Genomic DNA, 19,064 nt, shown 5'->3' with positions numbered 1-19,064 from the left:
AAAACTTTGCTAAAGTCAAGGTATATCACATCCACTGACTTCCCCATGTCCAAAGAGCCAGTTACCTCATCAGAGAAGCTAATCAGATTGGTCTTGCATGACTTGCCCTTGGTGAATCCGTGTTGACTATTCCTGATCACATTCCCCTCTTCCAAGTACTTCAAAATGGATGCCTTGAAGATCTCCTCCATGATTTTTCTGGGGACTGAGGTAAGGCTGATTGGTCTGTAGTTCTTGGGATTGTTCTTCTTCCCATTTTTGAGTTTTCAAAGATAATGGCCAAAGGCTCTGCAATGACATTTGCCAACTCCCTTAGTATCCTCGGATGCATTAAATCCCGACCCATGGATTTGTTTATGTTTAGCTTTTCTAAATAATTTTTAACCTGTTCTTTCTCCACTGAGGTCTACCTGTAAACTGGTTCATTCCTCGGAGTCCACTAACGGCCGATCTGACCACAGAAGGCTAGGCCTGGGTAGCCACCCTCTAGGCCGGGGGCCCTTTTTTATTCCGCAAGATCGCGTTTACACCCGAGCTGGATCGGCCTGCCGGCAGAGTAGGGGGGTTCAGGCCCACCCCCTCTCCGAACCCCAGCCCAGGGCCCTAACGGCAGGGACCCGCGGTCCCTCCCTAGCGGATGGGGGAGTACCCCAAAACACACCCGCTCACGGGCTCCACGACCCTGCCCTGGGCCGCTTCCTACTCCACCAGGCCTCCCGGCCCACTTCTCTTGGCTTCTCCTGCCTCACCTCTCCCTCCGTTTCTCCTCCCCTTGCTCCATCCACCGTCCTCCCTGTGCCGTGCCAGCCCCCGAGTTTAAATCCCCCGCCGGCTCCTTTCCCCGTCTCCTGCGTCACTTCCTGAGCGACGCCTCCTGGCCGCCCTTCCCCCGCGACGTCATCCCCCTGCGCCTCCCCGGCCCCTCCCTCTAGGGCCCTGCTGGGCGGCGCCTGCTGCCTCCCGACGCTCCCCGCGCCGGCTGCCGGCGCGTTCCGGGAGTCCACCGCGGCGGGCTGGGCCGTGTTCTCCGCCCCCCTGTGTGGCTGTTCGGCGCCTCCCGGCGCGTTCTCCGTGCGGGGCGCGAGTGCCCCGTCACCCCGCTCGGCGCCTCCCGGCAGGCTCCCAGTGCGGGGCCCGCGTGCCCCGTCACACTACCCATCTCCTCATACTTCACTGCCTAGTGCAGTAGTCTGGAAGATGACCGTGTCTGTGAAGACAGACACAAAAAAAGCATTGAGTTCTTCAGCTTTTCCCACATTGTTCATTACTAGGTTACCTCCCTCATCTAGTAAGGGCCCCACGCTCTCTCTGATCACTCTCTTATATGCCTGAGTTAGATAACAAGGAGATGAGCAATAGAGTCTTAAAAGTATAATGATGACACTATAGATTAAACATAAGCAGTACCAGCTAATATTCATTTTAAAGGTGGTGTTTTCACATTTTTTTCATATTTATATGTAGGCAGATCTGGGTCTGGTCACATTATTGCTATGTTCATATAAATAAATCATCAATACATAAAATGTATTGACAAAAATGAACTATGATTAACCATGAACAGTATCTTTGACAGTGTGAATATTGGAGTAAATATGAATATTGGAATATTCAGTTCTTGCTTATGTGCTGTTTGTAAACTGAACTGTTGTAAACTTTGTAGCTGACTATGCTTATTAGCTGCAGGACTCATCACAATGTGATTATTTGGCCCAGCTTTTTATTTATAACGTCAGCAAATGACTACATAAATAAGCTTTGCAGGTTGAAGAGAAGGATGAATAGTAGAAATGCTGCAAGGCATTCACTCCTCCTTCAATCTTCTCCAGTAATGACTGAATGTTATTGTTCTTCACCCGATAGCTTTGCTTTTTACTGCATAACAATATCAATATAAAATGTTTTTGCACCAAATTCAAATGCTCATGAATGTAAAAATTACTAGAATTCCTTGTGGGGAACTTGGTGGGCGGGCTTTCAGTCAGCAGGTGACTAAGGACTATAAGGGAGACAGAGAATTAATGGGCCACTAGCATTAAAGCTAAGCAGAACTAACATACAATGCCTTTTTGAAACAGCAAATGTAAAGATTCACTTACATAGTTAGCAAAAGGTACAAAAAGTTTTTTCATGTGTGGATCACCCTTGAAAATATGTCCTAATAAGGATAAGCATTGAGTGAAATCTGGCCCCATTGAAGCCAATGGCAAAATCTCTGTTGATTTCAGTGGTTCCAAGATTTCATAATATGTACTATGTTTGCAATACAATAGAAAGCCATAACTAAGGTGACTCATACTGGTGCTGTCAGAAGCAGTGTATCTACTGTAACATACTGGTTTTCGCTAGTCTGAGGGCTGGTTTACACTAGAGCCTAATTGATACAACTTATATGTGTGAAAAAACATTGCTCAGGAGTGTGAAAAAACCCACTACTCCTGTGTGATGTGGCACATCTTCATCAGTGCAATAGTGTAGACGAGCCCTGAATGCCAGCTATCCAATATGAATTTCAAACTATTTTAAAGATGAACCCCAAGAATCTACAAGAATTTACAGCAAAAATCCCCTATACCTGCCTTTCTAATTATCCCCTAAACTCTCTTCAGAGTCCAAATCCTGGAAAGCATGAAAAAATTTCATAATACATCTCAGAAGGGATTTATTTGAGAGCAGAATCACTGCCTCAAGTAATGAGCCAGTAGCAGATGAGGTTACTAATGCTACTAAAATATTCTTTACTGCTACAAAATCTGATCCCCTGGATAGTTACCAAGTACACAGTGAAGCACCTGTCTGCCAAATATGAGAAGTTGTATATGTGCCAAAGCTAGTTGGTTTGCTTTCTGTAGATGGGAAGGAAGAGTGTACGTTTTGAGTGTAAAAGTAAACAGCACAATAAATAAGGAAACCTATTGGCTGATCTAATTATTTCACTCACTTTAAAATATTCTGTTGACTAATGCATTTTCCTTCGAGTGGTAAAGCTGGCAAACTCATTTGGAGAAATTTAAATTAAATTACCTTTTGTTTTAAATAAAATTAATTTTGCTGCACGCCATTGTGGTAATATTTTTCTGTATATGCACTCTTGTTCTGAGTGAAACCAAATAAAAATCAGGATAAGCCTTAGTATGTTATCTTTTTTGTTCTTCTGTTCATGTATGAGAATCATATTCAAGGTAAAGTGATAATGAATTGCTCCTCCTATTATTTATCTCTAGAGATCTGAAGAATAACTTGATTAGCACTATTGAGCCTGGAGCCTTCCTTGGACTTTCAGAACTGAAGCGCTTGTAAGTATTAATTCCATTTGAATTACCCTGCAAATTGTGTTCATATTGACATTTCTGTCCTTGGGGGAACTTGAGCATGCCACCAAGCAATAATAACATGAGGACTTTGAGCAAAGGACATAAAATCACATATTGTACTTAGATTCTTTTAATCTTTTTTCTTCTACATGGGTCTTATTTTATTTTCTGCTCTGTTTGGGGGCATGTTTTTGTGTGTTTAAAAATATCTTTGTCTTCTAACAAAGAAAACACCCCATTTAAATGCTAAATAAGCAAGTCTGGGGCTGAGAAGTTGTTTTAAAAATGCTTTGTTAATGACTAACTGATATATTAAAAGAAAAATTCTGTGTACTTTTCTATTATGAAGTCCACTTTTACCTTTTTGGTACCATAGGCCAGGTTTATAAAGCAATTTCCTTAGAAGGAAGATTCTGTATGCTGTGAAGAAGTTAAATTCACCAATTTCTTCTTGATCAAGTCCACTCCACTGTCTTTTTTTCATATTTATTCTCAGTTATATTATATACCATATCCTTCTGAATACTGGTGATCATGTGATAACTGTATTTTTGAAGTCAGGTTTTAAAATAATACTTTCCTACTAATTTGATGAGTTAAGTACATTTTGGTCTGTACTATTAAATTCTTAACTCACTATTTCCCTAACAGCATATTCAACTAACAATATTTAGCTTTAATATAAGGCTTCAATTTCTGCTAATTTTATAGGTCTTGTAAATAGCAATTTCAGTCTATATCAAAGATTGGTGAATGAAGTTACGTTCATGAGTCCGATACTGTGTAACTTCTTCATTTGGAGTTTATGGGTGGCAGTATTATGAAAAATAGATGTTATATAATAATATACATCTATTTAATTATTGTCTCTATTTTTAAAATTTGTGTTTTGTATTGCATACACAGATAATTACATTGTATTTACATGCAATTATATGAACAAATGTTAATTACTGGTGCGGTCATATAATCTAATAACACAACCCTGACCTCTTGTGGGAAGAATGGGTAACCTGTAAAAGCCATGATCTAATGTTGCTGAGTCACAAAGAACATTTTGAGAAAGTGACTGGTTGACAGCAAAAGAGAAATCAAAGAAGGCAGAACATATTAGGAAATGGGACAGTTAGGAAAAAGACTGTCTAGCAGAAGCTGTAGCTACAGAAATCCTGAGATTTACCATACCAGTCTTTAAAAAGATGTATATGCTATGTTTGGTACTGATTTGTTCCATTCTCATGCAGGAGGAGAATGTTTTTGCATAATAGAAGATCATTGCACAAAATCAATCAGAACTAGCTCTACATTTTAAAAAAATACTTTACTGAACTCTCAGTGCTGTAATTACTTTGTACTTGCATTCATTTCCTATTGTTTCTCATATGTAAGCAGCTGAAGCTATTGTAACAGAGGCAGCTGAATGAGACAGTTACAGTGAGTGAGCCAGGCAAATTGCAAGCTGTCCATGTCCTATAAAAAATAACAATTTCTCTTGTGCATAACCCTTTCCGAGAACTGATTTTATCTCTAGAATTCATTATTTACAGTGGCAAATTGTGTTACCCTATGGGTTAATACAAAATAATGGATACACAAAAAAATAAATTTTGGGAAGCACAAAAATGTGGGACTAATTTCTTTAACAGAGGAGTATTTGTTTTCTGTAAAAATCAATTAAAAGAAATGTAAATATTTGATAACTAAAAATAAATACCAGATTTTTGTACCATGTAGCAAACTGAGTCTAAATACAGCTCAATTGAGACTTGTGTAGCAAGCTGGTGCAAGCTGTCGTTTTCTCTTTGCTAATGTTTCATTAGGAAAAATAGTTTACAGTGAACAGATTTCAGTTACTGCCAGCTTATGCAACATATTTTGAAAATAGCATTTGTTATTATATAGACTAAGAAGAGGATACATGTGCTATAGTTTTGTTAGAAATATCCTACTTCAGCACGTCTCTTCTCAAGAACTACATGAATGGGATGTCAAGATAGTTTAGTTTTTCAATTTGTTTTCTTTTGGGTGAAATCTTCTTTTGTTACCCAGTTTTGCCATATACAGTGGTCATATTCTGAAATCCCCACTCAATCTTTGTTTAGGCATTATTTCCGTTGATTCCAGATAAAGTTCTGTTCAAGTAACATTAGAATTTGGCTGCTCTTTTTCTTTTTTTAAATTAAACTACAGAATTCCTGGACAATCCAGTGACACTTATGTATTAGGAAAAGTACTGATGTGTTTTTTATGCTTGTTTTCATTATAATGATCTTTTCAGTAGAAAAAAATGAATTACAATTATTATTGTTATACAAATTGCTTTTTGTGGAGTAGGCCAGCTAATAATTGAGAAGTATAAGAAAAGCTTATGCTATATTTAAAAATTACTTTGAAATGTTTAGCTGCCCAAGAATATTTTCATTGTCTAGTAAGAAGATACAGAAGTATTTGATTTTCCCAAATTCTCATTTTTTAAATTGTTACATGAAATACAGTCAGAATTTTAAAAGATGCCCTGTAATTTCAGTAATTTTGGCAGGAGGCTTTACAAGAATCTGAGGATTTAGTTACAAGATGGCATCTCGTTCCTCAAATTCTTACTCTCGTTTTCTTATTTTGGAAATGTATTGTAGATTATAAGAGGAAAAAATATGGGGACAGAGAAAGGTGGCACAAAATCTGAAGCAATACCAATCTACCTCCCATGCACAGTACATTTAATGTTGTAAAATGCTATGTTGATTTGAAAAATGATTAGATCATACCCCTTATCTCACAAAAAAAAAAAACACCACAGTTGAAAAATGTGTAAGTTAAAATTACAAACCAAGTCAGGAAGTTAGAAGGCTCTGGACCCAAATACAAATAGGGTGGAAAATCTAAAATGATGCAGCAAAAGATTCCTTTCTCACAGATGTCATGTTCAAAATGGTGAGAGGACCCTTATAGCTGCCTCTTAAAAGTTTACCCTGGTATGGTTATGAATTACGTAGCATGTAATCTTGTATATGCTCTTCTGGACACTTCAGTCCACATCATATGACTCCGCCTCATGCTATCATTCTAGTGTGACAGATAACCCAGAGTAGGTCCCACAGACCTGCTACGGCCCATCCCATCAGTACCTTTATGAACAGACTCTACTATGGCAGACAGTGTATTTTGGGGGAAGTTTTTTTAGAGGAGGGAGACATTTGGGTTATAATCATGAAAGTATATTTTGGAATCCTGAGGATTAGAGTTTGCAAAGTGGTTGATATACTCTTTTGGAAAAAGCCAAACACTCCCTACTTTGTGCTCTACAGACATAAAAGCTGTCTTGTTTATGTTAATTTGGTCAGATTAATATTATTTGTAAATTGCAAGAAATGTAGACAGAAACTTTGCTGAATTATGTTCTTTTGCTTGAATCTGAGAAATTGATGTTTCCTCTTTTCCATCACTTGAGACTACTGTGAATTTTTTATCCAGCTTCTTGTATCTTCCCCTTTTACATCTATATTTCTCTGTGTTGTATCAGAGGCACCTCTGTATATATGGAAAAAGGGTAATAGTGATGAAGAAATCCAGGAACACAAAACCCACAAAAAAACACCTCACTGGTGACATTCATTCTGCTTCCTGAACTATCCTCACCGTGGTTTTATAACTTACAGCACCCTGGTTTTATAACTTACAGAATTGGTTTAATGACCACTATTAATTAGTGTTTTATACTTTCTCTTATGATCATTAGTCAGCTATGTAGAAGTTAGCTTTGAAATTAGGGTATAAATGAGCATAATAATGAAAGCTTACAATATTTTGTTGTTGTGGGGCTTTTAAAACTTTGCTTGTTATAACTTTTAATGAGGACTGCCAATAAGACATTCATGGCTTATTTGTTAAAAACATGTGGAATGGGGGTGCTCCATTTTGCAGTCCTAATCTTTTTCCCTCTTGTAACCCAGGGTGTCAAGACATTCTCCTGGACACAAACATCTCTGAATCTTTGGGATGTTTGAAATCTAGATCCAGAATTATGGTTTGGCCACTCTCAAAATTCTTGGTCTTCAGAGGAAGCAATATAATGTAATTAATCAGAAATGTAATTTTTGAGCAGTGCAAAGAGTGGCATTGATGGCTTCAAAACTCTCATCCAGTCTTCCTCAGCTGGAGGAATGTTGGCAATGACAGGATATCTTGAGTGTGGAACAACTTAATAATGGGAAAACTGGATGATACTTAAGGTTCGGTCAGAGCTCTAGAGAGATTTTATGCAGCAAATTATAAAATACATGCCATTTTCTCATTATTAAGTGTTAAATATGATTGCTGTGAGATGAAGCCTGATTATATTTTGTATGAGACCTCTGGAGACATGACACTCATTTACAAAGCATTTAACGTAAAATTCAATCCAATTTGTTACAGGAAAGTTTAACTGTTAAGAGCGATCCATAACAATGCAAATATAATCAAAATAAAAAAGCTATTCAATGAGTTAAATTAAAATCTGTTACATTATAAATATATAGTTATTCTTTCATTTGTTTCTAACTCTTTAAGATCTTAACTCTCTCTGACTATGTAGGTATATACATTAGTAATGGTTTTTAATTTTTTTTATTTCAGGGATCTTTCCAATAATAGAATTGGATGTCTAACCTCAGAAATGTTTGTGGGCCTTACCAATCTTCATAAATTGTGAGTATAATACCATTTTGTAGTAATTAATAAAAGCTTTAACATATTGCAATTGAGAGAATAAGAAATTGTCTATCGCTCGTGTTGACTGAACTGTCTCAAAAGGATTTTAAAATGAGGCATATTTGTGCATTTAAACTAATTTTACATGAAAAAATAAACCTTTTCTCTTTCTACCCCAGCAGACCAGGCTTTTGTTGTGGACGCCTGGGGTAGAGCAGCTGGGGTGCTGCCGGGTTGGTCCTGGGGGGACCTACCCGGCAGCGCCCCAGCTGTTCTGTCCCAGGCTCCAGATTCAGCCACTGTTGAAACTGATCAGTGGCTGATTCCAGGAAGTCGGGGGCAGAGCAACTCTGCCTCAGGCTTCCTGTAGTCAGCCCCTGGTCAGTTTCAGCAGCAGCGGCTGAATCTGGAGCCAGTTCCGAGTTACGTACAAATTCAACTTAAGAACAAACCTATAGTCCCTATCTTGTACGTAACCCGGGGACTGCCTGTATTGAGATCTCACAGAGCTACTCATGATGCTGAGTGTGCAGTGGGAGAACTCTGAAAGAATCCCAAGAAGCACAGGGATCAGCTCTGCCTCCCCACAACACTGCACTGTGGGATGCTTACCTACATTGCTTTGCCCTATCTGTTGACAGGGGAGCTAGAAAAGTGGCCATGAAATGTCAACAATGGGAGGCAGAAAAATCAGTTTGATTTTTTTTACTCTTGCTGATTTTTGCATGTCAACAGCACTTTTGTGGCCAAACCATCCCAGTGTAAACATGGCTTAACCGAACAAGAGTATGGTTTACAAGAACAACTTTAATTTTGGCACCTCCTAACATCTGAATAGAGCAGATGAAAATGTAAGATTTTTTTTCATTAAAATTTTCAAAAAAATCAAAATCATTTCCTTTCCTCAGGGTTAAAAAAGGATCCTCTTTTTGGTGAAATTTTGGTAATAAAAAATTGGGGATAGATCTATTTTCCCTTCCTACTCTCCAACCCCCATTTTCAATTTTTTTTCCATTAAAAACCTTGTAGGGGTGTTGGAAGAAGAAAAGGAAATAGGGAAAAAATGAAGAAAAACTTTTCAGGTTTTTTGAAAAATATTAACAAGGCAAATTTTTCTTTGATTAAAATCTTTCATTAAAATGTCTATTTTAATTGAAAAATATCATTAAAATAGTCATCCATTTCTGCTTTTTAGGGCTTGACTTTGCAGCCTTAACATTCTTCTAACATAGTTTCTATATGTAATAATAATATTAGCCAAATTATCTGTCAAGACTGTACTCTACAAAGAATGCAAATGAAAGCCTAATTTTCATACTGAAAAGAAGCAGATGATAAACATTTAAAATATGTCCTTCATTTTGCATAGCTTGAAAACTCAATGCAGATGAAACATGCTAATGATAATCCCAAATATTGGTAATCATAATGTTAAATTGTTTATATTCACTACAGATGGCTTTTATCATCTTAAATATGCAATAAAACACAGTGAAGACTCAAAATGGTAGTTCAGAAAAAGTGGTAGTTCAGAAAAAATTAGTAGAAATTAAAGTTGGGTTTCTTCTGGGAATATTAATTTAGGCAGCTCAATTTTAAGGAAGCAGCCAGCATCCTATTTGCTATTAATTTAACTTGCATAATCACTTCATTGTACATGTGTATCAATCAGTCCTGAATTTCATGACATTTTTATGTAATGATAAATTCCATTAAGGTTGTAGAAACTCCGAGCTTAGGGTTACCTCATTTAATAAAGGAACTATATTTTATCCAGGATGTGAAGGGATGGTGTCCGTAATCTGTCAGAAGCTGGGAATGGGTGATGGAGAGGGATCACTTGGTTATTATCTGTTCTGTTTATTCTCTCTGGGGTATCTGTGATTGGCTAGTCAGAAGACAGGATACTGGGCTAGATGGACCTGTGGTCTGACCCAGTATGGCCATTCTTATGTTCTTCTTGTAAAAGCTATTGATTTAGTAATAAAACTAAAGCATTCTAAAGTTAAAGGGAATGTGTTGTGGCATCTAATAGAGTTTATGCATGTGCTGAAGGAAATTTAGGGAGTTTGCTGTCTTGAGTAACCAATAAGAAATAAATAATTTATTCTCAAATCTTAGTTCTTAGGTGTGAATGTAAGGTATATTCTGAACATAAAACTATATTTTACATTTATGTTGTACCCAAGAAGTGAGTTTTACCTATGAAAGCTCATGATCTAATATATTTATTAGTCTCTGGTGCCATCGGTTTGCTAGTTGATTTTAAAGTGATCCACCAGTTAGCACTCATTGACTTTAGTGGGCTTGAGAATATAACTTCTTATATTTTATAAATAATATAAATAGTCCCATTAAATAAATATTTACATAAATAAATAAATAAATAATGTACAGGATATATAGAATTCTCCTCTCTCTCCAAGAAAAGCCCTCTGAGGTAGCTTGTGCCAGCTTCTTTCATTATGCAGCAATGTGGCACAAGTAAGGAATATGGTATCTATTTGAAATTGCCAAGACTATTCATGTTAGCATAATGAAGTTGGAACACTGAGGTTAATACTCTACTCTTGTGAACAGTGTCGGAATATTTTTTTTTAGGTATCACAAATGATCTGGACCTCTGTTTTACCTGTGGTCCAGAAGGTGGGAATAGTGCAGTTCCTTCTAATTCTATGCTGGGGTCAACTATTGAATCTTGAGAGCACTCTGAGGTTTTCTATACCGTTCATGAATGAATACTTCTTAGACTCTCATTTGTTCAGCACCTCTTCGAAATTCAGAAAATTGTCTGGTGGTAGTGCAGTTGCCATTGATGTAACTGCAAATATGTTTACTAGTCAACTGAGGAGCACAAGACAGCTATATTGTAGAAGAGTTGTGTAGAAACACTTATTTAGCATAACTGTAGTGCTGATATACACATTTTTAAAGCACTGAAGCAGTAAAAATGAGCAAGTGATGCAAAGGTGACAAGTCCTTAAACTAGTAACTGGCACTGATAAAGCAATCAAGCGTGGTCCAGGTAACTGAAGCAGCCAAGTGGAAATCACGTAAATGCTTTTTGATGGCTACAACTATTTATTGTGGAAACTCAGGTCTCTTGTTACCTTAGCATGACAAAGAACAAAGGGATAATTTGTAGGCCATTATTAGAACCAGTAGAGAGAGCCATAAGTCTATTGGAAAGAGAGAAAAGTAAATCTGTAGCCATCTTCTGCTAACAATATTTAAAAGCATAACTAAGAGGTGAAATAAAGGATATTAGAATATATTTCATTTAGATTAATATAATTCAAAGTCTTTTAAGAGTTAGTGCTACCCTTTGATTTACTTTGCAGGAAGTCTGGCACACTGCCATCTTTTGGTTTCATTTCATATTCGTTTTTCATCATGTGATACAAAGTGCATACCCATATCCAGAAACATGAGTGTTCAAATCCTTCATTCGAATTAGGGAGGAGAACTTGGTCTGCCCTGAAATAATTGTCTGAGTTGCCATCAGTAATGCAAAGGTCTTTAACTAGTTTAATTACGAGATTCATAGTTTGTCTTCAAAACAGAAGTGAAAAGACTGTTTGTTCATTGACCAGATGAGAATTTTGACTCCTGGGTCTGAAATACAAGGGCCATAGTATAGTATAGTCTCATCACTACCAGAAAGGATAGACAGTTATTTTAGATCTGTCCAAACATCAGACTTGCTTTGATTAATAAATTCATTGATAACTGCTATGTTTAAGCTAGTATGGGTCTCAAGCACAATTATTGAATACACACACACACACACACAACTTAAACCTCTTGATGGCACCCATAGAAGGAGGATTTTGTCCAAAGCTTGTGCAAGAAAAGCCTCTTACTTTCAATAAATAGGAGTTGAACTTTTGGTTAAGTATTGAAATCCAAAGTTCACGCTGTTCCAGGATTTATCACTGCCTGTCAATGCTTTGTGATTATTTTCCTTGAGACTGATCCAGGTTTTTCACTTACATTGAGTTGATGAATTTGCAAAAGTGGAAGAGTACCAAAATGATCCTAGAGCATATATTCATGTTTTAGGGCAGGTGTAGCTGGCTATATTCCACATAGTTCAAAAGATGCTTTCTCATGACTCGCTAATCTGTTGGCTTGGCTTTCCTGGCTTGTATGTTTATCCTTTGTTCATACTATTTTTTGGCGAGTTGCTTATATCCTAAATCCTAAATATGATTGTAAGTGACATAATTGAATGTAAAAAGTCTTTCATATTTCCTTTTGGCCTTCTCAAGGGTCATGTTTCAATGTTATGTTCCAGGAACCATGTATGCAAATGGATTTCTATGTGTAATGCGGCCTTAATAATTTAAACACCTGTTCTACTTAGCACTAAGTATGAGTAGCAGCAGAAGATTGTGGATATAACTTTAATGATATATTAGAGTATGTTTTGATGAGCTTGGATAAATTGGCCCCTTAGACTATAAAATGTTCTAGCCTGAAACATGCTTTGACAAAAATTACTCCTGTATCTTCCTTTTAAAAATATGAAACATACCTTGCTGTTTACTTGCAATTATTTGATTAAAGTACATCTGATTTATATTTCATCCTGACTCTGAATCATCATCAGTAGTTCGCTTTATGATAATATCATATAATAAATTCTCTTGTGACTTTGTTAATGTCTTTGACGCGGCTAATCACTTTGTACTCTGCAGAGATAAAGTACAAAACAAGTCACGTGTCGGAAATCCAATTGACACTACTGCAGTGGTACCAAGAAACTATCCACTGAAATCTACCCTGCCTGCATTTCTCTTATTTTTATTCCCTCCACCTTCAACCTCTTCCCACATTTAATTAATCTCACCTTGCCTCTTCCTTTATCTTCTCATCACTTTAATCTTTCTACTTTCATCAATGCTGTTCTTATGCCAGGAATACATTGTCTACTCAAATGCCCATTGTGCCCTCCCTCTTTCCAGTTCCACAAACCTCACTTCTGTGTTACCCAAACAGCCACCCCCCAAGGGCCTCAGTCAAATGCTGAGATCGCTCCCGCTTTTGAATGAGAAATAACTAGAAAAAGGAAGAAAAAAGGCTATCAATTAGCGCTATTCTATGTATGTGTTTTCAAACTGTCTTTATTCAGATTGCAATTATTATGCAGCTTAGAGATGGGACTGTTTCTTTGTGGCTAGTTTAGCACTTTGTGCACTGTCAGTTTCATAAATAGCAATGATAACATCAAATTTGCAAAATAAGCTGTGGCAAAACAGAACATGAAAAATTGTTGTGCTGACCTTACAGCTTTTGAAGAGTTAGTTGTATATCTTTAAAAATTGATTAAAACATGGAAGAAAATATTCATTGTGAGAGTAGCAAATAAGAAAAACAGAAAACTCTTGATGGTAGGTGATTCAGAAGTATTTCAATTACCGTAGTGTAGGCCAAATCTTAGGCCTGCAGGATCCCACAGGACCTCAGACAGGTGTTGAAGCATGTGCCTAACAGTAAGCATGCTGCCACTGCCTTGAGTATTGGGCATCTGCATAATAATTATGGTCTTTACGTGATTGTGAGGGCCCTCAACTTCCATTGATATCAGCAAACAAAAACTACATTTAATGAGAGTTAAAATTGTACAGAATATAGGTCATCCAATCTATGTTATGCGAAAAGAATAGACATAAGGAAAGTTTAGTTCATTCTTTTACATCTTCATTTTGTCTAAAGTGAGTACTGCATCCCAACACATCACCAGGCTTTTTCTTCCGTCTCCAGCAGATACTCAAAAGTAATCCATAATGCAGCTTTGTCAAACTTGGTGATATTAAACCTCTTAACCCTGAAGTCATTTGTTTTTATATAGAGTGTATCAAAAGATCAGCATTTCATGTACTTGGGAAGCTCTTTTGCCTTAACATCACTGAAGTCACTGTTAAGGGTTTGCTTTACAGCAAGGTTCTCAAATTGCATTTCACTATGACCCCCTTCTGACAACAACAATTTCTACAGAACCATGAGAAGGGGATTGAAGACTGAGCCCCTCTGCTGTGGGCGGGGTCGGAAGGAGGGGTGATAAAGCCCAATCTTATGGGGCTAGAGGGGGTAAAGCTAAAGTTTGAGGGCTTTAGCCCTAGGCTGGTGGGAGGTGCAACCTGAGTCCTTCTGCACAGGGCTGAAGCCCTCAGGGTTAGACTTCTGCCCTGTGTGGTGGGGCTCAGATCTTTGGTTTCAGCCCCAGCAAGTTTAATGCCAGCTCTGGTGACCCCATTGAAATAGGGGTCTCATAACCCACTTTGAGATCCTGACCCATACTTTAAAACTGCTGCTTCAGGGTGTGTCTACACAGTACCCTACACTCGAAATAAGCAATTTGCACTACATAAATTGTGTATCTTGCCTCGAATCTATTTTGAAATAGCTTATTTTGAAATTTGGTACATCTACACAGCACCAAATTTCAAAATAACATGCTATTTCGAGCCATTCTTTATCCCTCGTGCAATGAGGTTCACCGGGATGACAAAATAGTACTCTCATTATTTTGAATTTTTTTTTTTGAAATAACAGATAGATTGTGTAGACGTGATACTGGTATAGAAAGAGTGAAAAAGGAAAAGTTATTTACTTATTCCCACAAAATAAGAACTAGGGGTCACCAAATGAAATTAATAGGCAGGAGGTTAAAAACAAACAAAAGGAAGATTTTCTTCACTCAGCGCACAGTCAACCTGTGGAACTCTTTGCCAGAGGATGTGGTGAAGTCTAGAACTTTAACAGGGTTCAAAAAAGAGCTAGATAGATTCATGGAGGTTAGGTCCATCAATGGCTATTAGCCAGGATAGGTAGGAATGGTATCCCTAGCCTCTGTTTCTCTGGAAGTGGGTGACAGGGGAGGGATCACATGAGGATTATTTGTTGTGATCCCTCCTCTGGGGCATCTGGTATTGGCCACGGTCGGCAGACAGGATATTGGGCTAGATGGACCTTTAGTCTAACCCAGTATGGCCATTCTTATGTTATCCCAAAATAGCCATGCAATGTAGATGTAACTTTAGAGGGCAAATAAAATATTGCTTTAGTTTTTCTGTATAAATTTATTTTTTCATCAAAGAATCATAAAATTCCTATAGTACTTAACGTTTATGTTCTGTAACAAAGCCTAAAATAAGGTGCAATTTCTGCTATACTATGAGAGCTGTATATGCAAGGTACTTAGCATTTCACAAAATTGGACCAAAATTTCTTGTAAGATGGAAATGGGTTTTATCATCTCCTACCTTTACAGCATTTATACAGATATCTTCATGGATTTATACATTATCATCCAACTGCATATTTGTTAATGGGCTCCATGCACTGTGTGTTTTTCTTGAATAAACACCCTAAAAGTCATATCTTTCCAAAATAAATTGTTTTGGCAAAAGAATTCCAGAAACTGTGACCTGTGATACTTCCTCATCTTTCTGGCAGGAACTCATAAGTGCACATGTTCCTGTACATAATGCAATGAAAAATTTCACTGCAGAGATTTTATCAGATTATTTGCAGCACGCCAAAGGCATCATTTGTTAAAACAGTGCTTTTTAAACTTAAGTCTGACCTTCAGTATAGTTTGAGTTCCTTACTTTGTAAAGAGAACAGAAACATAAATCAGGGGAGGGAATCAATTTTGTGTCAAAAAGACTTGCATCTTTATTTTTCTATACAACTTATTTTCTTCCTGATGACAGCTCATATTCTGCTGAACAATCCTTTGAGACAATTTTTCAGCCATCTTGAATTCAGTCATGTAAATTCAGAAGGCTTCAGGCATTTACATATTTGCATAGATAGAAAAGAACATTTGTCAGCAATCCAGAAATATACGCTTTATCTGACAGGAAACCTTAGTTGCTTATTGTTAAATCAATTTTTAGTTAACTGGTATAGCAGTGAAGAATATGACTTGACATTTAGGCATTTGCCTTCAACGTTAACAGTGTATTGAGAACAACAATCAAAGCTGTCTTTAGAATTTATGGGGCCTTATGCAGAACTATTAAAATGGTGCCCCTCTTCCTGATGGCAGTAGGGGTAACACTGGTTTTTAGAGATGTGATTTTATAATTCTCAGCAACACATTAATGACATTTTAAAAACAAATTTTAAACTAAAGTCCTGTGGACTAACACAGTAAATCTAGAAACTGACAATATATATTTGGGGTTGGCAAATGACTGTTAAATAGGTTCATTACCACTTGAATGGCTCTTTCATGGGTTTAGTGTTATGCTAATAGGTCTGGCAGGCTTTTTTCAGTGTTAAGTTAACTAGATACTCTCCAGAGGAAGCAGAGCCACAGAACAGGGAGAGGAAGAGACAAGTCGGTGAACATTAAGACCCAGTGCTCCCCCAAATTGTATGGTGCTCTATTCAACTGCATATTCTGCATATGAGTAAGGAAGGCCCTAACAACAATAGTGTTATACTATGCAAAAGGCAATTAATATACTTGTAGGCCTAGAGTTAAAAATCAGTGACCAGAACTATTTAAAATGGAGATAGATGTTCAGACTAGTTCCTTAAAACAGTAGTAAATTTTCAAAGCAATTATGTGGACAAATCCTCTTACAACAGATATTAAAATAAGCTGTTTTATGGACTGATCCCATGATGCTGGATCTTTTTGTAGTTCACAGAAAGATTTTACATTTTCTAAAGTTTAATTTGAAAATATTTTCAGGAAGATATAATACAACCTTAGAATATGAAACTAATTTGCTTTATAGTTAGTCTCATTTTACACATAATATATTTAGTATGTTGTGTGTGCTTTTAATGCTCCTCAGTATTAAATCAATCAATATATTTGGTCTGGATTACTTTGAAGTGTCATGTTACATAGGTTTATGAGAGAACAACCTTGCTCTAACTGTTAATAACACTATACCATAATTATAATTTTAAATTCTTAAAATATTACTGGAACTATAACCAGTATGAATATGTTTATTATAGAAATGTGTCTGCTGTGAAAGCAAGTTGAAAATAGGTGTTTGATTTGATTATATATTGACTTTCATCAGGAAAAAAATGTGTATCCTTAAGAAAATATTATTTATTCTTCACATGGAAGAAAGCAGCAAGGTTTTAACATTTTCTTTTAAAAGTTAACAGCAAAAACTCTGTCATCTTTTATTTTTGTAGTAATTGTGTATTACTTCCATTCTAGGAATTTATCAGGGAATATTTTTTCAAGTCTCATGAATGGACTTTTTTCTGAACTATTAGCTCTGAAAGCCTTGTAAGTATGTCTTTATTATATAAAATTAAATTTTGGATACCATACAACTCCATTGTTGCTATATATTGAGTTCATGAATGTAGCTAAAGTATCTTGGTGTTCTCTTTGCTTTTGACATGAAAAAACTGGATATGTAATCAAGGCTGAAACTAAATATCAACTCCATATTAATCCCTATTGATACTATAGATATGTGATTCTCAAATTTTTTTTATGGCCCACTTGAAAATTGCTAAGAGTATCAGTGAACCACTTAATGATCTTTTCAAATGTTGTTTGTATAGTTAGCTAACTATAAAGTGGTTTTGATAATAAAAGCACATAACTAATACTGTAATGTCAGGAGTCATACTTTTCTAGTGTGATGGATATGCCTGCTTTTGTGAGCAAAGTTCAGGGAAGTCAGGTGTAATATTTATCAGCTTTAGCTTTAGGTCTGCTTTAGCTTTCATCCTGCTTTTGTATTTGGACTTGAGGGCAATAAGTGGTGAAAATCCACAGGTACAGGAACACAGTAGCAAATAGCATCAGAAAATGCAGTACTTTGTGTGCAAGTTCTGAGTACTCTTCAGTTCTTTGAATCCAAAACTCAGTTAGGAGACATCTTTTAGATTGTGACTGCAATGTTTCGTCACAAGAAAATGGCAGCAAGCATTTTTGAGCCTTCCTGGTCAAACGAGAGGGCAGCTCACTGATTTCAATTCTGAAAGGATTATGTAACCAGTTGTTGGTTCCAGTAGACACTGAACCAACAACTGGATACTACTTAAGCTCTTGCTGAAGAACAAGATGTTCTTTGATGTCATTTTCTCCCAAGAATCAGTTCATTTTCAAACAGAAATCTTCCAATGTTGGAATCTAATGGAGCTTGCACACCACCAGGAGTCTGTGGACCACGGTTAGATAGCCTCTGCCATAAGCCATATGGGGTGTTCCCTTTTCCGCTCTTTGTCCTAATTTGAGAACTCTTTAGCACCAGTGTGGCAGAACTGCAGTATTAATTTGTATTAATCTGGCTTTTGTTGGTTTCTAATAACTTAAAATGTACTTTTTTATGTCATCGTTTTCTTTTGTTTTTATGGTAATATGAAAAGAAGAGGAAAAACAAACTAATACCAAATAATTTTCATTTGAGAATTTCTAATAATTCATTACTGAATGTATTAAATACACATATTAGAGGTTTTTTAAATGTAAACATTATTTATATGGTGTTAGAGGATACATCAACACTGCAAAATAAACAAAAATCAACAAACAAACAAAAACCACCACCACAACCATAGCACTGAGTCTCAGAGCCCATCTCAGTTGACTCAGGTTCACAGGACTTGGGCTGCAGGATTAAACATTGCAATATATGCAGTCAGGCTTTAACAGCAAACTACTTCCTCACCACCCCACCCTCCAACAAGACTTCAAAGCCCCTAGGTAAGAGTTTGTCCAAAAATCTATTGGAAATTTTTAGCCTCGCAACCCTAACTAGTGAACCTGAATCAGCTGCTTCAGGCCAGCCATGGCCATGCCATGGGTCTTTCATTGCAGTGTAGACACACTGTATGAACAATTTTTAATATCCAAAGTAATAGCGTAGGATCATTTCAACTCTGAGTGCAAAACCTGATACAGATTTAATGGGTGCAGTAGTCAAATAGTGTCGCTGTAATTACATGCATATGGACTATGGGGAGCCCAATTCTCATTGAAGTCAAAGGGTGTTACATTGTACCTAAGAGAGGAATTGGAATTAGTATTTTGGAATGCATATATCATTTGTCACATGATGT

The 19,064-nt window shown here is 36.8% G+C and overlaps 1 protein-coding gene across 7 annotated transcripts in view; it reads left to right on the top strand.

Annotated features, from left to right (window-relative positions):
- Positions 1 to 19,064, top strand: part of ADGRA1 (adhesion G protein-coupled receptor A1) — a 486,631-nt gene that overhangs the window by 184,501 nt on the left and 283,066 nt on the right. For all 7 annotated transcript variants that reach the window (XM_075935214.1, XM_075935215.1, XM_075935216.1 and 4 more), the window contains 3 exons: positions 3,225 to 3,296; positions 7,929 to 8,000; positions 17,206 to 17,277. In XM_075935214.1, coding sequence (XP_075791329.1) covers positions 7,969 to 8,000; positions 17,206 to 17,277 — 104 coding nt within the window. In that variant the 5' untranslated portion in view covers positions 3,225 to 3,296; positions 7,929 to 7,968. The remainder of the gene's footprint in view (positions 1 to 3,224; positions 3,297 to 7,928; positions 8,001 to 17,205; positions 17,278 to 19,064) is intronic.

Source organism: Pelodiscus sinensis, chromosome 8, assembly GCF_049634645.1.
Source record: "Pelodiscus sinensis isolate JC-2024 chromosome 8, ASM4963464v1, whole genome shotgun sequence".
In the NCBI taxonomy this organism is placed as follows: domain Eukaryota; kingdom Metazoa; phylum Chordata; order Testudines; family Trionychidae; genus Pelodiscus; species Pelodiscus sinensis.
This window is presented reverse-complemented; position numbering and strand designations above follow the sequence as displayed.